We start from the raw sequence: 26131 nt of genomic DNA, 5'->3' as shown, positions 1-26131 counted from the left end.
CAGCAGAACTAATCTCCCAGGCAGTCTCATCAGTTCAGCCAGCCTTCAGCAGGCTGCCCAATTGGTTGCAGCAGCCAGCAGCAGCTCACTGGTTTCTCATTGCTCATGCCCATCCTTATGACTGCTCTTGCATTGTCTTGTACTTATACTTTTTATTTTACTAAGAAGAGCACGTGTGTTATTGAACATAATTTAGGATTATTAATTTAAACTAAGGTTTGGATTTTATGATTGTGTAATCATCTTCTCCATTTGCGCCAAAGACCTGTCAGGAATGGTCTAGTTATTACTTAGTCCTACCTTGAGTGCAGGGGACTGGACTAGATGACCTATTGAGGTCCTCTCCAGTCCTCTACACTTCTGTGATTCTATATGTGAAATGGGTTATTTAAATTTCCTGATTTTCTCTCTACAGGTGGTTTATAGGAGATTGGTCAGAATGCAGTAAGACCTGTGATGGAGGAATACGTACACGAACAGTTCTCTGTATCAGAAAGATTGGACCGTCTGAGGAGGAGACACTGGACAATATTAACTGTTTAACACACCGGCCTATTGAAAAAGAACCCTGTAACAATCAGTCTTGTCCACCACAGTGGGTTGCCTTGGACTGGTCAGAAGTAAGGATATTTCACACAGATTAACATTTTTAATTCATTGGCAATGGGCAAATTATGAGTTCCTCCCACTGAATGTAAATACATTTTTATTGCTGCTTGTCATCTGTAAATCATGATCTAAAGGCAGAGGATTAATAAGAAATCAGTAGCTGTCTGATTTAGAACATTAAACATATTTAAAATTACATTAAAGTCTTTAATTTTCCCCTACTGTCATCATGTAACCAATAGGGCATATAGTTTAGCCAATAAAGGCTAAAACCAGTGCTGCTGCACAATAATTTGTTGGCATGGGGCAGCTTCCTGGTTCAGCAAAGTCATAAATTGAGAAAGGGGATTTTAGTTTCCAGAGGCTTCCTTACAGGCGTATGGCTTAAAAAAGGATATGATGATTTTTAGAGCACGTAGGTATCAAAAACTACAAGAAATGCCATGTTTTTCCTCAAGTAACCCAGCAAACATACATAAATAAGTACCACAGAAAGGTGATGTGAAAGCTGGAACTAAGACATGCATCTCCAGTATTCCAGGAGAGGCTAGTATACCTTTATTAATATGGCAGTGTCCGTTAGTGTATGAACCAAGATCTAAGCTCAATTTATGCTGATTCAATCCTATTGAATTCAAAGGATGTGCACCCGTACAACTGAGAACAGAAATTGATTCCATTGCCCCAATTCTGAGCTGAATTCAGACTTTGCAGAGCACTACTAGGGCAAGGTGGCAAAGATGGTTGTGTACCTCCTTTGCAACTCCTAGTTTCCAGGGTGGGATCCCCATCTTATATTAGAGCAGCCTCAGGGCTGTTTTAAGTTATGGCACACCTGCCTTCAGCTCCAAGGGACTGTTCCAGCATCTGTAAATAGGCACAGCACAGAAGCACAGCAGTCACACACCCCCTCCCCATATGCTGGGGGCCATGTTGAAGTTGCGTAGAACAGTGCCATCAGCTCCACACCATATACAGATGATGTACATCACTTCCTGTCATAAACTGTTGATGCAGGATGCTGTGAGATGCTGTGGCTCTGCTTTCATTGATGGCCTAATTTCAGAGTGATGCTATCCCTCTCTATAGTTTGTATGTCAGCTTGTAAAGAATTGTGGTGTGTTTTGGGATGTTAAGTGGTGTATAATGTCTGATAATTATTGGTATGAACATTGAAAGCAATTTTCTCCACTGGTGAAAACTACCACTAACTTAAGGAGGAGGAGGGGGGAACTCAACCAAATCTGCCTAGCTTAAAAATTATTTTTTTCATCATTTTGCCGACATAGAATTTTATTATCTCTGCTGCAGTTGGCAAGCATTCGTTCAGTTCCATAGGGGATTTTCCATTAAGTGTGTGATTGTTTTTTTAACTAGGAGCAGAAAAATATTTTTAAAATTTACAGGGTTTTTTTTCTAAAAGCTTCGGATCATCATTAGCCCTTTATGCTGATGCTATTGCTTGGACTCCTGAGGTTCCATTTTTTGTTACAAGTTTCCGTCATTCATTTGGGCAATACAAAGATGGGCCAGCCACAGAGTTCAGATCTTGACCCGTCTCTGGTTTTATAGTCTTAAAAGAATGGCCCTTTTTCCCAGAGTATTTTCCTAAGACGGTGTCTGGTTTATATCCTTATTATGTGTCAGAAAGCAGTTCCCTACAGTAACATCTCTATGTACGCAGCAGGGCCTTAGAACCCCCCTGGATTGCGGAGTGAGTTTTTAAAACGTGCCAGGAGGCAGACTGTCAATGTCATCCCTTATGTACTATGTCCCCTCTCTTCTCTACTTGCCTATTCCCTGCAATTCAAGCTGGTTTTAGAAGTGGAGTGGCAAAGCCAGGGCAAGTGGGGGTTTGGAAGCAATCCCTACTTGGTCACCCACTTCCTGAGAGAGAAGAAGGCACAGAGCATCCCACCCCATTAACAGTTAATCCAAGGCTTGGAGGAATAGTTTGGAGAAGAAAGAGGATGAGTAGGAAGAAAGAAATGAGTGGAGGAGAAAAAGAGGAAGGATGATTGGAGGAGGAGTAAGTGAGAAGATAGAGACACAAAAACCTTTTATAGTCCATTTATGTGGTGTTGATTAGATTGTAAACCCTTTGGGACCAGGAATCATCTTTCCATTGTGTCTATATCACAATACAAATAAATAATAATAATATCCCCATGATAACTGTAGAGCCTTGTAGCACATTGCATTTATTATGCATCTTTGACTCCTTCACGTGCATTCTGCTTACTAAACAATCTCCCCTGGGACTGCTGATGTTCCAACTCTGTGAGCAGCTACAGGAGTTTTATGGCTCTGTAGCAGGGCGGAGGTAAACCTTGTGAATGCCCTGCTAAAAGGGACTGGCCGCACCCTGCTTCATGGCAGGGTAGCCAGATACGGGGGCCCAGCTGCAGGCCCTGAAGAGGGCTGGCCCAGAAGAATAGGCTGAGCCAAGTGGAGACAGCTGTGCTGAGTACTGGGACGATTATATAAGCCCTGAGAAAAGCTCAGTCAGGCCTAGCCTGGTAGGGGACAGGAAGGCTGTATTTCTGCCTCTGTACCAACTGAAGGAAGGCTCAAGGGCAAGAAGACCCTGGGAAGGGTTTGTAGGGGGATAGTGATTGAGGGAATTGGGGGCTAATGAGAGCACTGTAAGTAAAGACATGAAGGTGAATCAGCACAGGAGGGCTTTGAGACTCTTTATTTGACCAGCATAAGCGCAGGGTGCAGCTGTGAGGGAGCGGAAGCCTGAGCAGACCCTGTGACAGGCTCCCATATATAAATTTCTGTACAGCCTGTGTAGGATATCTTGGAACAGAAATTTCCTCATCCATAATAGGTTTAGAGACTGGTAACCCAGAAATCTTGGTGGGTGTTCTGACAAGATTCTGAGCAAATAAGAACATATTTCTATTCATACATTTCTGCTTAGAGTAGCTTGGAGGTATGTCTCAACTATTAAGAACTTTTTTAGTATAATGAGACAGTGCTTATTTTTCTATCCAGTATTTCCTAGAAAAAAATTATTGTATATTAAAAATAAGTACTTATTTCATGTAGCATATAATATTTTTTTTTCTAAGGGTAGCATGAAAATGATGATCTTGTAATAGAAAGCAGCAGCAATGTCCACTCCTGCTTCCATTTAAGTCAAAGCTTGTCCTCTTTTGGAATGAGAAGTCTCTTCTTCAGCTTTTGTTGTTGTACTAAAAACAACTAACACACTTGCTCCAATACTGACCCTCTCTGAACACAAACTAAGCAATTCGAGCATTCGTTCATATGCTAACGTGCTTGTTGAGCATCAGATAAGCACGGAGTTGTACTTCATCTCTGATGAAAACTGATATTCGGAAATAGCTTGCTTAGAGAAAAGGAACAGTAGATTCAGGCTTCTTTTCGGTCAGTTGAGTTAAAGTATCTGTGCAGTTTGACTAGGTTGAGAAATTAATTGTTGTCCTAAAGCTTTTTTCCCCTTTTAAGAATCATTCATACAAGCAGTGGTAATGGAAAGCCAGAAATATTCTACAAAATACAATGTGTAAAGGTAGAAAGAGATAATGAAAGAAAATAAATAAATATAGGGTGATGGGATAATGTAAGAGTGTAGGGAATGGTGTGCTAAAACTAACAAGTAGCTTGTGGCAGCACAGGTTAATTAGTCATTCTTTAGTGACAGGGTGACAGTTTGCCATGCCAATTTCCATATTCCTTGAAATGGTTGAGTTTTGGCTGCATTACCTTTCCTGCAGTCAGTAATGATTATATTTGACGTATCTCAAAGTAATAAAATCAAAACAAAAATTGCTCTAAGGATTTCTTGGGAGGATCCTTATCAGACTTTTTAGACAAGCATTTCTTCCTTTCCATTCATATTACCAAATGGAGGCAAGCATGACTAATGGTAAGTGAGTCAAAAATTCTGAAAGCACGCAGTAATAGGAAACTTTATTCCCTGTTTGTTTGTGTGGGCATTTTATCTTTCATTTGCTTTGGTGACAGAGCTTGTCTACACTGGCAATTTACAGTGCTGCAACTTCTTGCTCAGGGGTGTGAAAAAACACCGCCCTGAGCTGTAAAGCACCAGTGTAGAGAGTGCACCAGTGCTGAGAGCCACCCTCCCAGCACTTGGAGCTATGCCCCTCGTGGAGGTGGTTTTTTTTAAGAGTGCTGGGAGAGCTCTCTCCCAGCACTCTGCTGAGACTACACAAGCCACGTTAAAGCGCTGCCAGTGTAGACTAGCCCATATTCTTTTTGTTGAATTCTAGTGATGCCTTTGGTTTTTGGTGATTCAGTATTATTGTAGGCAACTTAATTATTTCCTTACTTCATTTTCATTGCTGGGGACAGGGTGTAGTTCATCTTATTTAGTGTAATTTTGGCTGTCTCTCCATATGAAGTTTTCTTTCTGAAGGAGGTTTTTGTCTCTTGGTCCCAGTAGCTACAACAGCATATTTCTCAGATAGGGGCTTACATCTTTTCCCTCTGGCGTTTGCCATATGCTGCGTTGTTTGGATGTAGAATTTCTTTGGTGTTTCACCTGTGAATTTTGCTCAGAGTTCCCAGGTGGTATGGTATTATGTATTGCAGCTGCTTATACCAGAAAGGGAATTCCAATCTTGTGACAGATTTAGGTTATTCTTTGTACAGGCCCTGTGTAATGTCAGAAACTGATTCCCATCTAAATATCTTACTGGTGAATTTGTAGGAAAGAGATGCACATGCAATTCTGAAACTGCTTCCCTGTCAAAATCTCCAACTTGAATGATGAAGGGAAACAGGTATCAGGAACTTCACTGGGTGGAATTTTAAAGTTCTTCTGTCTCTTTCCCCTTGGTACCTGTTTCCCTATCTTCTTCCCAGTTTGCTGCTCCGCTAGGGTTAGTAACGGGTAATGGAGAGTAGCAAAACAAGGGAGGAGGAAGGGAGAGAGAATAATGAGAAGGAAGAGAAAAGAGCATGGAGGACTTCAGACCTGCCTGCATTCAAGTTCCTGCTTCATTACCTCGTTGCTATCAGAGCCAGCAAAGCAGCAAAACACCAAAGGAAAAAGGAGGGGCAGTATCTAGGGGAAGAGAGTAACAACTTGAAGAAAGGGAGGAAAGTTCCTACCTGGTCCAAGAATCTCATTTCTACACGCCCCACTAAGGCACTCGCCTTTACATACATTGAAAATTTTCCTGTGAGGTGTTCTAGTATGTCACCCTCCATCCTTTGTATTTTATTAGTCTATATGGGATGTAGAGAGGCTTTTACTGGTTCTGCTGAGAGTTGTGTGCTAGTGGATTCCACATTAATCTCTGAAATGCAGTCTCAGATTTATTTTATGAATACTGATGTACTTGGTATACGTCGCTCACATATTGAAAATTAGGAATGTGTTGCAGTACAGTAAGGTAAATGATAGGAAAGAAAATCTGTTAGAAAATGTTGATGAAGAAAATTAATCAACAACCATCTCATTTATAAAGACGTCTGTATCTGTGAGGATTTTCAGTATCCGTCACTGTAGAATCTGAGTGCAAATCTCATTTATACTTTGAGGGTCTCATCCATACTATGGATAGACAGGGGACATCTTGGATCTTTTGGAAATTGTGATGATAATTTGGTACAAGTGAACCTGAGTATACACGTTAAGAATATTTCTGAAATGTTACTGTCTTTTCAAATTGTAACTATAAATTTGTTTACATATTTTTCCAGTGCACTCCAAAATGTGGTCCAGGATTCAAACATCGGATTGTTCTGTGCAAAAGCAGTGACCTTTCAAAAACATTTCCAGCTGCACAATGCCAAGAGGAAAGCAAGCCTCCAGTCCGCATCCGCTGTAGCTTAGGCCGATGCCCTCCTCCACGCTGGGTTACTGGAGACTGGGGACAGGTAAAATAACAGACCATATAACTATGGTCTCCTACCTTTTCTTGCTATTAATATGCATCAGCACTTTCTAAAAAGGAAGATATTTTGTTCTTGGAAATGAGCAAGGGATGCCTCAGGTGACATCCCCTTTTGTCTGATTGGAATGTTACTCAGGGTGATGGTGCCCACATCTAGGTACCTTCTGATATCTGTCTTTTGGTTTATATAAAATGAGTAACTAGTCTCCATCCAATTGCTAGTGGAAAAGCGTTGGTGGGGGAAAATAATTCCAACTCTGTAATTAGCACTGATTTTTCACACCTGTTCACATTCAGTTTTTTACTTCTTCTGTAGGAATGGGAGTAGAGATTGAATGAGTGCTTATAGGAGAGGTAACATGGTCTACTAGCGAGGTAACCTTTGTTCCAGTCCCACTTCTGTCACTGCCTTCTTGTGAGACCTTGGACAAGTCACTTAAATTATCATTACCTCAGTTTCACGTTGTGACAGGGTCAAACCAGATGGCTACAGGAGAGTGTTAGAAGGCAGATATATTAGCCCCAGGTTAAATAGGTCCCTTTTCCCTGGGTAAGGTAACAGGGAAGGTTCCAGAACAATCGGGAACCTTCTGGAGACAATTAAGACTGACAGGCTGATTAGAACACCTGCAGCCAATCAAGAAGCTGCTAGAATCAATTAAGGCAGGCTAATCAGGGCACCTGGGTTTAAAAAGGAGCTCACTTCAGTTTGTGGTGCGTGTGTGAAGAGCTGGGAGCAAGAGGCACTAGGAGCTGAGAGTGAGAACGCATACTGTTGGAGGACTGAGGAGTACAAGCATCATCAGACACCAGGAGGAAGGTCCTATGGTGAGGATAAAGAAGGTGTTGGGAGGAGGCCATGGGGAAGTAGCCCAGGGAGTGGTAGCTGTTGCACAGCTGTTCCAGGAGGCACTCTAAACAGCTGCATACCACAGGGCCCGGGGCTGGAACCCGGAGTAGAGGGCGGGCCCGGGTTTCCCCCAAACCTTCCAACTCCTGGTCAGACACAGGAGGAGTTGACCTGGACTGTGGGTTCATGAAAATAGCCAAACTGAGGGCTGCTGTGAAGCTCCAAAGCGAGCAAATCTGCCAATAAGCACAAGACCCACCAAGCTAGAGGAGGAACTTTGTCACACCATGTTCAAAATATGTACCTACTGTTATGAAGTTATAGGACTTTTTAATCAAAATTCTCCAATCAACATACAAAGTATTTATTATTGTTACTCTTTCTTTCCTAGAGATGGTTCTTCCAGACAAGGTTTCAGCCATGTTTGGTGGAGGTGGCAGTGTGGTGAAACTTGTGCTGCTTCTGCCTGTGCTATCTCTTCTCTGGGTCAAGGATATCATGTATAATTTCAAAACAGAAGCAGTAAGGTTCATGCCAGAGAAAATTCATGGTCTCTTTTTAGGAATCTGTCAAAATATTGCCATCTGCTTGTTTCAGGCTTATAAATATCCACAAGCTCACAGTTTAGGATTCTGCATGCCAATTCCCACCAGTGCGATACATGAAAAATGTTTGACATAATTCCTGGAGAAATATACATGTAGGAACCCATATATGAAGTGAGCTATTAAAACTAATATGAATAGAAATGTTTTTCAGAATTTTCTTGTTCTATTTAAAACGTTTAAAAATATTCTTCTGTCATTTTGTGACCTTCAAAATACCTGCATGTGTTAATGCTTGTGAGCCAGAATGTGAAACAGACTAGAAACAAAAATGATACTGGCCACAGTGAACTAATTTAACAGTGGAAATTTTAAGAATAATTTTTGATCCCAACTATCCAGAGCTGGTGAACGTTAAAGCAGTTAGAAATCTGAAATTCAGTGAGCATTACAATGAATGTTGTCTAGTGACTAGAGCATGAAATTGGGAATTAGAACTTCTGAGTTTAAATCTGAATTTGCCACTAGTTGACTATGGGAAGGTGTGCATTATCCCTTTTCCTCTGTGCTTCAGTTTACTCACATGTAAAAAGGCTAGAGTGTTCAGGGGTGTACAGCAATGTTGCAAGGCATAATTTAATTATTTTTAAAGTACATTGAATGCTTTAGTTGAAAGGCAAAATGGAAGTAGTATTACACCAGAATTACTATGTTGACTTACATTGACAATAAGGTGTACAAGTGCAGCATTAATTAACTATGGATTTTGAAAAACATTTTAAATGTTATATACAGAGGCATGCTTACCTATAGTTTAGGATTGGTTTGCATTATAGCATAGGCAGAATGGCATTGACAGTTCAGGCAATGACTGTACCTTGGTCATGCTATATATAGAGCTACATGCTTTCTCTTTGATCAAGATTTAGCAATCTAAAGTATGATTTATGGCATGTTATTAAGAAAGAGCTTGAAACTAGTTCCATCAGTAGTTTACTGTTTCTGTGAGTTGATCCACTGATTTTAGCTGGAGTACTCAGGGAACAACTGTTTGCCATATTGGGCCCTAAGTAATAGATTAAGGATCTATCTTATGCTGACATGCATGTTATCAGTGCAGGTGCATATTTCTCTTAAATTGATGTAAATCAGTTAAGCCATTGTTTAGTTATAGAGCAGCAAAACATGTTTTGGAATGGCCAAAGCATTTCCATTTGAAAAGAACTATTGGTTATACCTCCCCCACCCTAAAATGCATGGAATCAACTCAGTTATAACATGATACACCTCTTGTTCCAGGGCTTCTGTGGACAATAGTGCAGAGCCAGTATCAACTCTGTGCCTATTGGGAACAAACCTGTTGGAATATATGCAGGTGGGGGGTCCTTATTGCTGAGATGAATACTTCGGCCCTAATCAGTAGTTCCCATGGTGTCCCATATTACTGTTTAAAATAATCTAAAACAACAAATAGAGTATCACATAGGAGACAAACTCGAAGGTTTCTGTCCATCACTAAATTCTTGAAGGGACACTGTCAGCTACTATTTTTGTTAATTAGTCTGCATTTTCCATTAATTATGCCCTAGTGGAAGCTTGAAAATAAAATATGTATTTTAGAATGGGAGCAGACTACTCTGGGAACTCTTTACTGTGTTCACTTTGCAGTCTCCAGCTATTCTTCCTTACGTGGGAAGGGTATTGGTAGGTTGTGAAGTGAGCAAGGCTAAAGCTTCTGTACGTCTGGGGAATCAGTGAGAAAAGGAAACTCCAGCTGTGTGCATGCATGGAGATGAGTCCTCTTTCCCTCTGGCAGCATGGCTACTTCAGTCAGAGCCAGCCTTATGGGAAATGGCACCCTGAGTGAACTTGCATTTTGGTGCCCCTTGCCCCAAAATCCTTGCCCCATGGGCTCCCCATCCGCCCTTCACCCCTAACCCCTTCACTGTGGCCGCTTAACCCCCTAATCCCTGCACTCCCCTCCTATGCCCCAAACCTCTGCATCCCCCTCCTGCACCCACATAGTAAAAACTGACCTGGATGCAGTGACTGAGCAGCTGGCATTGCTGCTCGCTTCCGCCACTGGACTGCTCCTCTGCTGCGTGCACCTTTAGGGGGCTGTGAAGTGATGGAGAGCAAGGAGCGAGGTCAGGGCTCCCTGGATCTAGGTCACTGTCCCCACCTGGGCTGCTTAAGGAGAGGTCAGAAGAGCGGCAGCAGCTCCTAATGCTCACCTCATAGCACAGGTGGGGAAAGTGACCTGGATGCAGGGAGCCCTGGGGTGGGGGGGTTATACTGAGGTGGGTGGGGGTGTGTGTGTGTGCGCGTGCACCAGAGGGTTTGTCTGACTTCTCTGCTGCCAGACAAACAGCAGGTACACTGTGCGGATTTAGCGGCACAGCTGTGTCACTAAAAGCCTCTTAGTGTAGCCACAGCCTGAGTGTATGAGTGCACTGTCTCTTTAAGAAAATACTCAGGGTCAGGCAACTGAAGGCTTGTTCAGACACGAGCTGCTGGCAGCTGCTCTGGACCTAAAGAGACAGCAGCACACACACATTCCCCCTGTCCCATCACCCTAGCTCAGTGGAGATTGGGTACATGGGCAGGAGAGGGACACCCCGACATCTGCTTCCCCCTCCCCCCTCACACAGCGCAGACAGGAGGACACAGGAGTAGTGGCTGCTTTACACAGCAGTGGAGCAGGGGGGAAGAGGGACACCTATGCTCCAGAGGAGTCACCTGGCTCGGCTTTTCATCCAAATGCTTCCTTGCAGCTCGGGTCCCTCCCCTGCAGCTCCAAATGCTGCTGTTCCGCCTCTGCCAGCCCAGCTGGCTCTTGGCAGGTCAGGTAGGAATCAGGCAAGCCCTGCGCATGGTGCCCCCTTCGGCGGGCCCACCCAGCTTTGACTTCAATCATGCTTCCAGTGTATGGTCTCACCGCATTTGTATCCTATTTCTGCCCTTTAAAAAGGTGAGCTAGATCACTGTATTTTTATCTATATTATTTTGCTCATTTTATTTTTATTTATTCACTATGCTTCTGAGAAGCGGGCAACATAAAGGCTATTGGTTTTATGCAGGGATTGGAAAATGCTGTTTTCTGTTAGTTTTGAAATCTTGAGGAATACCTCCATATTTCTATCCCCAGTGACCGAGGTCTCCTAAGGAAACTAGCAGAGATATTCAAATTCTTGTTCCCTTTGTATTTTTTTCTGTGATCTGAGGTAAAGTAATTAAATTCAGAGATTGTCTTAGGGCTTGTTTATATGAACACTTAATTTGCAGCAAGCTTCTTATTAGCCTGCTGCACACTAAATATTCCCTAGTGTGCTTTAATCCACCCCACTTTGAAATGGTAGTGAAAGGTAGATTTACACCACAGCTTGCTGTGCAGTAAGTGTTTGTATGGACAAGCCATTAGTATTCATATAGACCAAACCTAAGGTAAAGCAGAATCTCTCAAACTCTGCTCTGGGTTGATTCAGGGAACTAGTATTGCATTGTTCATCTCCTTTGTAAGCCAGATGCTTGGGTCTACTGTTAGAAATGCAAAATCCTAAACTGTTTATGAGTGCCCTTTGCTGTATTAGCCAAAGGAGGTGTTGAGAAATGCTGTATATGCTATCCTTGCCCAATGTTTTTTCTAACCACTACATGTCCATGGAATAATCTGTTCTGGAACACATGTCCTCAAGGGCTTTATTTTTTCCATTTTATGTCTATGCCATCCCTGTTCACTCTTCTGCTATCTTGTTTATATTTTAAACTTTGACCAAACTTGTTATCCTGATTTCTCTCTTGTCCTTAGTGTTCTGCACAATGCGGTCTGGGACAACAAATGCGAACAGTGCAGTGTCTCTCATATACTGGACAAGCATCCAGTGAGTGTCCAGAAACAGTTAGACCTCCATCAATGCAACAGTGTGAAAGCAAATGTGACAGTACTCCCATTTCCAACACAGAAGGTGAGTTTGGCTTCTTAATATATTTCATCCCTAAAAAGATTAGAGCTGGATGACTAATTCATGAATAATGTATTTAATGATTTTTTTTGCCCAATCATTGAATGATTTATCTACAAATATTTTTTCATTAGTCAGCCAGCTCTAATCTGGAGACCACTGTGCAAATACAAATATCATGCAGCAGCCATCATTAAAGAGGCAACATTTACCAGCAGTTACCATTGAGATATCACTCTTTTTTTTCCCCTCTGTGTGTGTAAGAACTGAGGTACTGCAGCTACCACCATGTGGCAACTGTTTAGTGAAAACCATCGCACTTACATTGCAGTTTCAGCAAGACATTTCTACTCTTCATGATCCCACATGACCACCAAAGTGCACTGGCTGTGGCCCATTTTACTTTTTAATGCATTTTCTGTGTATTTTTCCTACTATGTTTGGTAACATTTGCTTTCAAGGGCAAGCTCTTTGGGGCAGAGATCATAGGTGAAAGTCCCGGCCCTAGTAAAGTCCATGAGAGTTTTGCCATTGACTTTGCAATACATCACCAAGACATTCATGGTTTTAAAAAAATAATGTCTTTACCAATTTTAAATCAGACAAACTTATAAATTATTTTGACCACACACTTTATAAAAACAATGTCCTGGACTGCTACATCACCTCATTCCCGCAATTCGTACATAGCAATTTCATGGATGAACTAACAGTATACACATTTTGCTCCAGAAATGTTTCTCTCTTGATTTATGTACTAGTGGGATCTTCTAATACATACAGAGTCTCCATATATTCAAGGAACCATCAGAGTTTGTGTATGTAGGATACCAATGAAAGCATTAGCAAAACTGATGGTGGCTCTCGTAGCCTGAGAGCCTAGTGGTAGAATTTTGTAACTACCTACCTCTTGCAATAAGATATTTGAGATTTTAAGCAGTCAGTCCTAGAATACTTAGCAAGGCAGAAAGAGTGGAAAGTATACTCCCTATCCATTGAATACCACTCACCCAATAACATTAACCAAGTGGTGACACCATGAGGGAAAAAATGAAAATATCTAGTGGGCCTTAAATAGGTTTAATGTAACCTGGGACCACATGGTATCACTATGGGTCAGAGCTAAGATTGCATGCATTCCTTAACTGTATTTCCATACATTCACCTGTTTGCTGTTCTTTTTTGTTAACTTTAACTGTGCGTTTCCTTTGTTTATAATGCTTTTTTTGGCATATTTACATGGCTATAATTTTTACCCTAATTTGGTCGTATGTACTCGCAACCTTAACTTCATTTTAACATTTTTTTGTCTGGGAAGGGGCAGGGCTGGTAGCACCACCTATTAAGGGTACCCAACACTTTTTTTTTTCCCCAGAAGACCCTGATTTTATGCACTTATAACTGTGCCAAACTTTAACTGATTGGGCTAAAATTTTGCATCCTGGGTTATTTCCTCAGGCTGAATTGGTTTTGAAATTTTCAGCCAAAGCAGTTCAGCCATTTGCATGAATGAGGCTAGGGAACAATACATTTAGTCCATGGAAACTAAATATTTGGAAAATACTAGCACTCCCATGCTTTGGAGTAGGGACTTGAAATTTGGCAGGGGGTGGCCTAGGTCAGGGATGTTCCTATTTAGTTATGATGAAAATCTGCTCAAATTTCACCAAATCATAAAATGTTTAAAAATTGTAGTTTGCACATGCTCAATAGAAACATCTTTGATTTTAGCAGCTAAATTTCCCAAAGAGTCCATCAGCCTGGAACTGGGCAGAACTTTCCATTTAATTAAAGCTCTGAGTTGCAGCAGGTTGTGCCAGGTTTGAGTCCAGGCACCTGAACTGAGAGCAGGGTGCCTGTCTCTTATGCATTCAGTGGCCCCAGGAAGTGTATAGGAGGAGGTGGCTAGATTCAAATGCAGAAGCGATAAGAATTAGACCTGGAGGTGGGGCAGAAGTGTACATTGGGACAGGACCAGAGAGGGGGTCAGAAGTTTGGAGTGGAACCTGGCAGGTAAGAGGAGGAAAACAGAGCTGGGATGGTGGGGGAGACAGACTATCTAGACAAGGAGACTGGGACTAGCAGGCAGGGAGGGAAACGGAAGGATTGGGAGCCAGCCAGTAGGTGGAAGGAGGAGACTAGGACTGGGTGAAGAGCTGGGGGAAAACACTCTCTGGGCAAGTAAACTGGGACTGAGAACCAGTGGGGTAAGGAGGAGGTAGGGGAAAGAGGAGATAGATTTGATGAAGAGCCAGGGTGCAGGGGGAGAACTAGGACTGTGTAAGCAGAAACTGGGACAAGAACCCAGGAGAAGGTGGATACTGAAATTAGTTGAGGAGCCCAGGGAGGAAGATTGAGACTGGGAGCCATTGGGAAAACAGGCAGGAAGGGGGGGAAAGAGAAAGTGGATGAGGAACCAGGAGAGGGAGACCAGGACTGGATGGACAAGGAGATGGGGTCTGAGGTGAGAAGCCTAAGGAGTGGAGAATGACTTTCTAGGTGAAAACTATGGGACTGAGACAAAAAACCAGGGGTAGGGAAGAAAGAGGATTGGGACGGGGCTGGTTGGAGGGAATGGAGCAGAACACACCTGTGCCCCATTAGAGAACACACCTTGTCAGGGCCTGGATGTGACCCAAAGTTCCTGAGATTCACCATTCCTTTGCTGTCAGCAGATATCTGAAACCCACTGGCAAAGTGTCTCATCCCTTCTAGTACTGGTCCACATAGAGGATGTGGATCTACTACCTCTATCAGTTACTCCATTAGCTCAAGTGACAGAGGATTGCACAGTGGACCTAAAGGTTTCTTCAGATCCCTACTTAACTCTCCTTTGCTGTGATGCCTACAAAAATCGTGACTGTGGTTAGGCTGCTGGCATGCTGGGACCTCTGACTATAATGCTGACATTGCTACCTTGTACTCCCCAGTCAGGCTGTCTGAATCCATCTGTTGTCTCTTGTCTTATACTGAGATTTTAAGCTCTGAGGCAGGAACTGTCTTTGTTCTGTGTTTGTATAGCACCTAGCACAATTGGATCCTGGTCCATGACTGGGGCTCATAGATGCGATGATACAAATAATGATTGGGTTCCACCTTGATGATCTATGTGGCTGTCAATATGATGCCACATGGTGGAATTTGTTTGTTCAGCTGGTTTTTTTTAAAAACCTAGGAAAAAAAACCACACCAAAAATAGGTGAAAGGAACGTTAAGTTTGCAAAGTCAAGCATTTGAAAGTTAAGAAATGCCAGAATCTTGTAATTGAAGACTCTCTCATCATCCATATGCACAAGGAGCTGAATTAAGATTGCATGTCCAGCCTTAACTTTGGCATTTCATAACTTTAGTGCTTGACTTTGCAACATTATTATCTTTTAACATAATTTTTGTGTAATATGAAATACAACATAATGTTTACTGGTATTTTCTGATGAAATTGAATAGTTAGAAATCTATTGTCTTATTAGAGTTGACCATCATAATATTGTCCTGTATTTTACCTTTTAATGCAGAAGGCACAAATTTAGACTCAAGTCTTTCCTATTTTGGATTTGATTTTTAACTATATAATTGCAACAGTGCTTGCATTTACCCTAATACTTGATAAAGATACAAGATTGCTATATCAAGCTTGCTACAAGCTGCTATATCAGATCAGGTTGGCTCCATAAATTCAAAATTAACATGAAAACTAGTCATATTTCAGTGAGATAAGTGGAGCAATGTAGTGTGCAGTTTAGATGCGCATTCTATTCAATCTTTTAGAACTTATTATTTCTAATGAAAGCTTATAATCTCATGTTGATTGAAAGTATCTTCATAACAGACTTTCCCTTTATCTTGATATTTAATTCCAATTCAGATATTACACCTGTTCTTGGCTGTCTATCAATTAAGACAGCAGTATAAAATAAATCCTGCACTTTTACAGGCCGAGAGCTAACTATTTGCTGCAAAGAAATTCTCTTTTGTCCAGAGGAAGCAATGTAAAAAAGTCTATATTAATGGGTATGATTTATTCCCTACTTATCACCTCTTAATTTCCAGACAAAAAGGTCATGCAATTTAGTACCATAGTGATTGCCAAGAAAATATCATGTTCTAGGAAAAATAAAGAAGAGGAAGGGATGGTATAAATTCTTCTAATGAAGACAGTTTTCTAATTTTTATCTTAACAGTTTTAAAAGTTACATTGCCACTAAAGGTTACATTTCTGCCCTTGGCTCACAATGAAGATATTCATTGGATGTTGGTGACATATGAAAGTGGTTAGGGAAGATGGCTAAAGATGCTGTTAGTGTCGATTTATATTACCTAGTATAGATCATAATGTATATTGATTCCAACAAAGGTAAGCAGTGCCTACTGTGCCGTCTCAAAGTTATTAGGAATACATACATCTGTGATCACAATTTGCCCCTACATTATGCATCATTAAAGATCCAAAATTTCAAAAATAGGCAACTAGATTTTGACTGCAAAACTACTGGTTTTTCCTCTGAATTTATCAGGAGATTACAAATCTGTATGTATAAGCATCTGATATCTATAGTTAAATACTAAATATATGCATATAGACTGTATTGTCTCAGAATAATGTGTACATACCATACATTTTCTGTGTATGGCCTTAAACAAAATCCTCTTAAATATAATGAGGTGAAATTTCTTGAATTAGATGAAATGGCCCCTGTCCATTTAGTCTACGTGACCAAATTGCTTGTGTTATAATGTCACCCTTGAAGTAAATGATCAGGCAAAGTCTTAACATGGTGGTGGTGACAGAAAGCTTTTAGGATTTCAAGAATTTACTAATCCTAAAGATCATAACTAATCTGAGGCTTTTATTTCATAAAAGCCTTTCTTCTTATGAAGATCAACCACTTTCCATTCATCTAACATGAGACTAAGCTAAGCAGACAATTCCAGCTGCTCTTAGTGAGGCTACTTAAAATTATTTCATTTCTAAACAAGCAAAAAAATTGAGTTGTTATACATTTGGTACAAAGCTGAAGTCAAAATGAATGTTAGTCCACATAACCAGAATGGAACCAGATTGCTAGCATGTAAAATTCAAAAGCTTGTAGAGGAGTTTTTAAACTAAGGGCTGGAGGAAAACTGACAAGTGCAGAGTACCATCAGGTTCAGACAGGCAGACATATCCTGTTGGGGAGGATTTATTAAAGGGGATAGTCTATATCCTACTAAAGAGGAGAAGATGGAAATTGATAAAATTAGAGGTAGGAACTGAAGAGAAATCAAACTAAAAAGAGTCCCATTCAATTACATCACATAAAGTCAGACAACTAAATACTGACAATTTGTATAAGTGCTTGTATATAAATGCTAGAAGTTTAAGTAATAAGATAGGTGAACTTGTGTGCCTGGTATTAAATAAGGATATTGAAATAGGCATAGCAGAAACTTGATGGAACAATGATAGTCAATGGGACACAGTAATAGCAAGGTATAAAATATCTCAGTATGTTGTGCTGGTGGGGGAATGACACTATGTGAAAGAAAGCAGAGTCAAATATAGTAAAAATGTGAATAAATCAAACAGTACCATAGAATCTCTATGGATAGAGATTCCATGCTTGAATAATAAGAGTGTAGCAGTAGGAGTATACCACCTATCACCTGACCATCATGTCTTTCTAATATCCTGAGACTGACATGGCTACAACTACACTGCATACAGGCTGGTGAAATGCTCAGGGAGATTAGGGGGGCTACAAAAAACAGAAAACCCAGTAATGGGGGATTTCAACTATCCCCTTAGTGAATGGGTAAATGTCACCTCAGGAGTGGTGGCAGAGTTAAAATTTCTAGACAGCATTAATGACTGCTTCTTGAAGCACTCAGTCCTGGAACCTACAAAGGGAGTGACCATTCTTGATTTAGTCCTAGGTGGAGCACAGGATCTCATCCAAGCAGTGAATGTAGCTGAACTGCTTGGTAATAGAAACCATAATGTCAAATTTAACATACTTGTAGGAGGAAAATTACCAAATAAATTCACTATAGTAGCATTTAATTTCAAAAAGGAGGACTACACAAAAGTGAGAAAGGTAGTTAAACAGAAATTAAAAGGAACTGTCAAGAGTGAAATGCCTGTAAGCTGCATAGAAACTCGGTAAAAACACCATAAGAACCTCAGAAAAAATTTATACCCCAAAGGAAAAAAAAATCAGAAGAGTAAAATTTGCCACCAGGGCTAAACGGAGTTAGAGGCAATTATAGGCAAAAAGACATCCTTCAAAAATTGGAAGTCAAATCCTATTGAGGAAAATAAAGGCACATAAACTCTGGCAAGTCCACTGTAAAAGTATAATTCGTAAAGCTGAAAAAGAATTAAGAGCAACTAGCAAAAATACACAAAAACTAACAGCAAAAATTTTTAATTACATCAGGAGCAGGAAGCCTACCTAACAATCAGTGGGGATACTGCATGTTGGAGATACTAAAGAAGGTCTCCAGGAAGACAAAGCTGTTGTGGAGATTCTAAATGAATTTTTTATTGGTATTCGCTGCAGAGGATGCAAGGGAGATTTCCACATCTGGGCCAGTCTTTTTAGATGACAAATCTGAGGAACTGTCCCAGATTGAGGTTTCAGTAGAGGTGGTTTTAGAACAAATTGAAAAACTGTAATAAGTCACCAAGACCAGATGAGTTCACCCAAGAGTTCTGAAGGAACTTAAATATGAAATTGTAGAACTACTAATTATGATAGGTAGCTGTAGTGAGGCAGGACTCACCGGTGTGGCACCTCCTGCTGGTTGTCCAGGGAATTAGCTCTTCCAGGCTGGTGTCTCGCCTGCCGCTGGCCCCCATGCCCCTTTACCTTGGGGTGCTGCCCCCTGTCAGTACACCCACACTCTGTGTCTGCCTTCTCAGGGGAATCCCCCAGCCCTCTATCCCCACCTCACCTCACCGGCTACTGCCAGTCAGCACCTAGCCCCTGCTCACTGGGGCAGACTGCAGTCTGTAATGGCCACTCATCACAGGCAAGGGGGGTTTGGACCTGCTGCCTTTGCCTAAGCCCGGGCTGCACATCTGCAACCCCTGTACCAACTCTGGCCTTGCACAAGGCCTGCAGCTTGGGGAGTTGCCAGGCTGGAGCGCCGCAGCCCAGCCCTTCTCCCTCCAAGGCTAGAGAGAGAGTCTGCCTGAGCACCTAGCCAGCAGCCCTTTTACAGGGCCAGCTGTAGCCTGATTGAGGCATGGCCCCAGCTCTGGCTGTCTCCCTAATCAGCCTAGTGTATTGGCTCCCTGGGGCAGCCCTTTCCTGGGGCTGTGTTAACCCCTTCAGGGCCAGAGCGGGTGACTACCCCGCTATAGTAGCCTATTGCTTAAATCAATCTCTGTACCAGATGACTGAAGGATAGCTAATGTAATGCAATTTTTAATAAAAGGCTCCAGAGGAAATACTGGCAATTACAGGCTGGCAAGCCTAATTTCAGTACCAGGCAAATTGGTTGAAATTATAGTAAAGAACAGAATTATCAGCTACATAGATAAACATGATATGTTGGGGAAGAGTCAACATGGCTTTTGTAAAGGGAAATCATGCCTCACCAATTTATTAGAATTTTTGAGGGTGTCAGCAAGCGTGTGGACAAGAGAGATCCAGTTGTTATAGTGTAGTTAAACTTTCAGAAAGTCTCTGACATGATTCAACACCTAAGGCTCTTAAGCAAGCTAAGCCATCATGGGATAAGAGGGAAGTTGCTCTCATGGATCACTAGCTGGTTAAAAGATAGTAAGCAAAGGGTAAGAATAACTGGTCAGTTTTCACAATGGAGAGAGGTAAATAGCAAGGTCTCCCAAGGATGTGTACTGGGACTAGTGTTGTTCAACATATTCATAAATGACATGAAAAAAGGGTAAACAGTGAGGTGGCAAAGTTTTCAGATGATGCAAAATGATTCAAGATAGCGAAGTCCAAAGCTGAGTGTGAAGAGTTACAAAGGGATCTCACAAAACTGGGTGACTGGGCAACAAAACAGCATATGAATTGTCATGCGGAAAAGTGTAAAGTAAAGCACGTTGGAAAACATAATCTACATACAAAACTATGGGATGTACGTTAACTGTTACCACTCAAGAAAGAGATCTTGGAGGCATTGAAAACATCCACTCAGTATGCAGTGGCAGTCAAAAAAGCTAACGGAATGTTAGGAACCATTAGTAAAGGATTAGACAGAAAATATCAGTATACCACGATATAATTTCATGGAATACCTACATCTTGAATACTGCGTGCAGTTCTGATCATCCCATCTCAAAAAAGATATGTCATCAGCTGTTAGCTGCATGTGTGTTCTTTCTGCGTGCTGCACTGGCTCTGGCCAGATAGCCCATACAGCAGTCTCCAATTGAACTGCTCAATAACCACAGACCCATTAGTAGTGAAGGCACCTGGCCAGGTTTATTGTTGATAAAGAACAGTCTTAGTATCCCGTGGACTCTACAGGACCACTAACACATGTATGCCTGTAAAAATGGATGCAGCTCATCAGTGGCGGGACTTTCCACTGCTCCTAAGCTGGCCAAAGACACTCCCTTTGAGATTCCATTTTGTACACCAATACAAATAAGATATGTATTGCCCCTCTGATGGGGTTAGTTGCCACCCATTACTTTGTACATATTGGTTCAATCAAAACATCTCTATCCATCACACTGTCATCCTGACTTTATCTTTAAAAGGGGTCAACAGGTTCCTTTTGTCTTTGGGAAATGTGTTTGTACCAACTTGGTATTGGGATGTTCTGGTACCACCCTTCTAGAATGTGTTTATACAAGTGTCCTGTGCATAGCACTTCTCAGGAATGTGTGTGTTTTTGCAATACCAGCCCTATTCTTGCCAAATTCTGTGAGCCTGCTCACAGCCTGCCTCTTGCTAACTTTGCTTTATATTAGCAAGGTTTGATCACTATGTTAGTTCAGACCTCACATCGGGCCTCTGATATAAGGGCTTATGTCTCAGGCGCTCTCTCTACTACAATTAGAATTGGAAAAAGTTCAGAGAAGGGCAACAAAAATGATTAGGGGCATGGAACATCTTCCATATGAGGAGAGATTAAAAACACTCGGACTAGAGACAACTAAGGGGGGATATAATAGAGGTCTATAAAATCACAAATGGTATAGAGGAAATGAAATAGGAAGTGTTATTTACCCCTTCATATAGTTCAAGAACCAGGGGTCACACAATGAAACTAATAGGCAGCAGGTTTAAAACAAACATAACGAAGTACTTCTTCACACAATGCACAGGCAACTGTGGAATTTGTTGCCAGGGCATGTTGGGAAGAGCAAAAAGTGTAATTGGGTTAAAAAAATAATTAGCTAAGTTCATGGAGGATAGGTCCCTCAATGGCTATTAGCAAAGATGGTCAGGGATGCAATGCCACACTTCAGGTGTTCCTAAACCTCTGATTGCCAGAAGCTGGGACTGGACAAGAGGATGAATCACTCAAAATTGCCTTGTTCTGTTCATTCTCTCTGAAGCATCTGGCACTGGCCAGTGTCAGAAGATAGGGCACTGAGCTAGATGGACCACTGGTCTGACTCTGTCTGACCAGTCTTATGGTCTATTTGGTGTGTTTGTATCTGGCAGCCTATGTCAAAGTCATCTTGATAAAGTTCAGAGGCATTTTTGTCTCGGAAAGTGTAACTGGTAGTACATGAAAGAGCAGAGTCAAGATTCTAGGGATATGAGAAAAAGAAAGCAATGATATTTCTTGTCACATTTAACATCTGCTTGAGCTCTTTGTTTCTGCAAACCCTTCATTGGAGAGTTAGCGCATAGTAAGCCAGGTTTTGACAAATTATCACTGATAAGGGTAACATTATATTTGCTGTTAGAAATGAATTACTGACAGCATATACCATGGCATTTGAAATATTATTCAGAATGATTTTATTTTCTAAGTACATATGGCAGCTGAATCCAGACTTTCAAGGTCACCTAAAACTCTGCCTGAATGCCATTTTATCTTCTTTTAGTTTATGAGGTGCATCTTTGCAGTCTCAGTAGCTGAAGACACCATGTCATGTTGTATATATTGCTGTTGTGTAACACTTAATTTTATGGTATACTCTGATCTGGTCACAGAGTTCAGGAAAGGAGTGGTTAATATTTGTGGTTTACTGGTGATTAAGTAACAGTGGGTTCTGTGGATATCATTTCCACAAGGAATAAGAATGGCTCTGCTAAACCTCGTCCCTATAACCACAATCCCATGTGGAAGAGGCTATTTCAAAACTGTTTTTTAAAACAATCTGTGAGAAGCTTCCAAAGTACTGTGCCCACCATCATCCAAATAGCCACTTGCTGAAATAGGCCAGTGTGTGTCCATAGAGGGGGTAAAGCAAAGAAAGGTGGAGTGGAGATTCTGGAAATATTATGAAGCCTTTGGGGCAAATCCTATTTGGTTAAAATGCATGCAACCCCACACCGAATCATTGAATCAGAGAAATGTAGGTTTGGAAGGCTACTCAAGAAGTCATCAAGTCCAGCCCCATGCTCTGAAGCAGGACCACATAAACCTAGACCATTCCTGACAGCTGCTCGTCCAACCTTTTCTTAAAAACTTCTAATGAGGGTGATTCCACAAACGCCAATAAAGGAGGCGAGGCTTTTTGCCAAAGACTGGAGAAACATTTATCTTACCCAAGTTTGTACATCACTCTGGGGCTTAGGCATCCGGACGCCTAGAGTGATGCAGCAGTGTGGATGTGCAGAGACAGAAACATAAGCAGGGAAACATCGGGATCTTTTACTGCAGAAATGTAGGTGCTAAGCAAGTCTAGGTAGCTACAGGTTTCAGTCACAGCTGACCAGGATTTTGTGAATACCAGTGCGGCCTGATTCTGGGATTTAAGCATCTAAAGTGGCAGTTAGGCATCTAACTCCTTTTGTGAATGTAGACCTGAGTAAGAAAAAGCCCTTATATGGCTGTGAGTTACAGGTATAGAAATGGCTTGTCTCCCTGCAGAATATAAAGTGTTGATGCAAAAGAACAAAACCTACAGTAAAACTGTCAATGACATGCTGTGCTGTACAGTCAGTAAACTCACACTGCTAATACCTTTACTAATACTGTTCATTTTCCCAGTCACTGCTGGCAGTAATGCATGTTCTACTTCAGGGAATCTTATAAATGCACAGATGTGGTACCAAACAATGCAACCCAGGCTAGATTTTGGATAACCTTTCACTGATGAATAAAATAACTCCTGAGAAAGAAGCTAAAAAATATTACAGGAACAATTACTCATATTTCTTAGCTGTCTAAAGTGATCACTTATCCCAACAAATAGTAATTCTTTCAACACAAAGTGGGCATGCTTATAAATGTCTGAGAGAGAAGACCTGCAAATATTTGAATTACTTTTTAAAATATACTGTATCTGCTAAACTCCTAGTAGAAAGAACATTTACACAGAGAGCAAGGTGGATAGACAAAGCAGAAGCATGCTAAATCTCAATAGCTTTCCTTTTGTACCTTTTTAATTTGTCTGTCTAATATGTTCCCTTTTATGCCCTCAATCATCAGAGTGCAAAGATGTGAACAAAGTGGCGTATTGCCCACTAGTGCTGAAGTTCAAGTTCTGCAGCCGAGCATACTTCAGACAGATGTGCTGTAAGACCTGCCAAGGACACTGACCCACAGAAAGCAAGAGAGAGTGCCTTGTTATATCATTGTGGAAATGTGTCCATCGAAGAGAGCCACACAGCGGAATGGGATTGAGGTCCTTGCAAATGCATTACCCTGTGGAAAACGTAACCACTGGTCAGCCCTAGCTGACAGGATTTCAATATTATTTTAACTTCTGTGAAGTGGGATTTATTCATCCAAAGTGCTGGACACAGTATAAGGAGGGCATGCCAAATTGGAAAGATCCACACAACACATATAGAATAGTTTACTGTGGAACATTTGTGTTCTTTTGACTAAATCCAATAGTCTGTTTACCTCCTTGGACCATTAAAGTAATTTTTATTATGGACTTAGCAATGACACTGAATCCATTTATATTTAAAACTGTTTAAAATGTAGCTGTTATGACTTGGTCTACTATTGAAGTAAAGAAGAATCAAACAATCTTAAGTCATAGCTTAAAAATGTTAACTATTTTATCTCATTACACAGCATCACAATTTAAATTATAAAATGGGCTTGGAAATGTTATTTAAGGAGCAATTATAAATCTGAAGTAAAGAAAATTATATTTTTTCCTTCATTCCACCTAATTCCCTTAGGAGTAATCCATATTTGCTGAACACTGCTGTGAGCCATATATAAAGCTAAACTAAACAAAACAACCATGAGGAACTTAGTTTTAAGAGGTGCAACAGTTATTGCAGGTGTGCATGAAATACAAGTGTGCTAATAAATCTGTGCTACAGATATATAGCCATTTTGCCATTGTACAAGTGAAGCTGAGATGTCCACTAAAAGGGAAAAACATTTCAATACAATGGAGAAGCCAGATTTCAATTGTGGTGAAGACCAGAGTGCTGCGTACTTCACTACTAATGTATAGGCTCCATTTTATTACTCCAATTCACTTTTGTTTACATCACTAGCCACAGAGAGGCATCTAGTCATGTTACTCCCTACTCACCATTACCAAGAAGTTCTAGTGCAAAAGATAAATGTACTGTGTAATAATAAGCCAGTCTCTCTGCAAACTTTACTGGCAATTATAGTGGGTTCCAGATGTTCCCTTCTCTGATACAATAGAAGGGCATTTATTTATGAGAGAAAGTGTTTGAATGCACAGGTTTGGAGACTGTAAGAGAGTGAGCAAGGATTACAACCAAAGAATAAAAGAGTTATGGGGACCTTTTGGTCATATTATCATAATTTTAATACTCACTGAATACTTATTTTAGTTAATACTCTGAATTGCATTTAAATGTGAAACCAAACTACTTGGGCAAGTCAGATCCAGAATTTAGCATAAATAAATCTTCATGTCATACTCCTCTTCCCCTTCCCTTCTTGATAGAAGGTTCAACAAGGAGATAAGGAAAGTGGGTACTTGTTTATATTAATATATTGTACTTGAACATTTGCAGTTTGCAGCAGGTACTTGATGAATGTGCTTTTGTGACCAACTATGTCTCCTTTGTTGTAGTGCAATTAAAATGATGTGAACAACACCTTGTGTTAACACTAAAAATCAAATGGCACTTTTTAAAAAAAAAAAAATCTTTCAATGAAACAAGTAAGTTCAATAAATCACATGAAACCTAAATGTCAGTGTATTTAACAAATAATAAGCCAAATGTGTTGCACACTATTTACTAATGTGAATTAACAAGGAAAAAATAGATATTCTTAACAGAATTCTTGTACTATAAAACATGTTGACAATCTATATGTGGCATTTTATGTAGCCCACTTATTCAGAACCATCAAACTCCTGTCATCTGCTACCTCTTGACAGTGTTTTTCACTTCCTTACACATGTGACCAGTGGAATTCATTCCAGTAAGCATGACTTTACTCACATATGGCCATCTGCTGCTCTCAGTCCCTGTGTACGCAACTCCCATTGTCACTGGTTCTCAATAAATACAAAAATAAAAACTGGCAGTTGCATATGTGGATCAAGGACAGGGTATAGCCCTTAGATAATGAGTGAATTACCTTTATAAATCCTATTGAGAGAATAACTTGGTGCTAGCATGTGTTGACTAAGTCAAAAATATGATAAAAGGGAAAGGTGTTGCTGTGGCATTCTCTAAGCAAGCAGCTTTTTTGTATCAGGATCTGGTTTTCTCCAGGGCATAATTGTGTTTATTATCTAATGTGTCTGTTCAACTAACAAGAAAGGGGTTGGTTTTTTTTGGGTTTTTTTTTAATGTATTCAAAGTGAACCTTTTTTTTACCTCACTTAGGACATTAAAGTTGCAAGGAGTGTTTCCACAGACACATTTTGCTCTCTCACTGGTGCTAGAGGACTAGGGAGTCCAATGTTTACTCTGCAACTTAAAACAGCACTGAGGTTGGAAATTTAAGGAACTCCCTGGAGCAACATTGATTTGCATTGTTAAAGGGAACAAAATCCAGAATGTATTTGAATTTACAAATTAAATGACACTTCAGACTAAGACCTGAAAATAAAACCTAATTGAAAAAGGAAAAAAAATCATTGGTTTCCCCAGCACAGTTCATTGCTGCTGCTACACTGTAGCCACCTATGTAAACTAAGCTAAATAATGTTATATTTTTAAGTAGTGACAA

At 40.7% G+C, this 26131-nt stretch overlaps 1 protein-coding gene across 4 annotated transcripts in view; it reads left to right on the top strand.

Moving 5' to 3' along the window:
• ADAMTS6 (ADAM metallopeptidase with thrombospondin type 1 motif 6) overlaps positions 1-25577 on the top strand; it is a 319882-nt gene extending 294305 nt beyond the window's left edge. For all 4 annotated transcript variants that reach the window (XM_007058991.4, XM_043546883.1, XM_037902909.2 and 1 more), the window contains 4 exons: positions 416-620; positions 6310-6486; positions 11707-11863; positions 23432-25577. In XM_007058991.4, coding sequence (XP_007059053.2) covers positions 416-620; positions 6310-6486; positions 11707-11863; positions 23432-23541 — 649 coding nt within the window. In that variant the 3' untranslated portion in view covers positions 23542-25577. The remainder of the gene's footprint in view (positions 1-415; positions 621-6309; positions 6487-11706; positions 11864-23431) is intronic.
• Positions 25578-26131: the final 554 nt, after the last annotated feature.

The sequence above is a fragment of the Chelonia mydas genome, chromosome 5, assembly GCF_015237465.2.
Source record: "Chelonia mydas isolate rCheMyd1 chromosome 5, rCheMyd1.pri.v2, whole genome shotgun sequence".
Taxonomy (NCBI): Eukaryota; Metazoa; Chordata; order Testudines; family Cheloniidae; genus Chelonia; species Chelonia mydas.
This window is presented reverse-complemented; position numbering and strand designations above follow the sequence as displayed.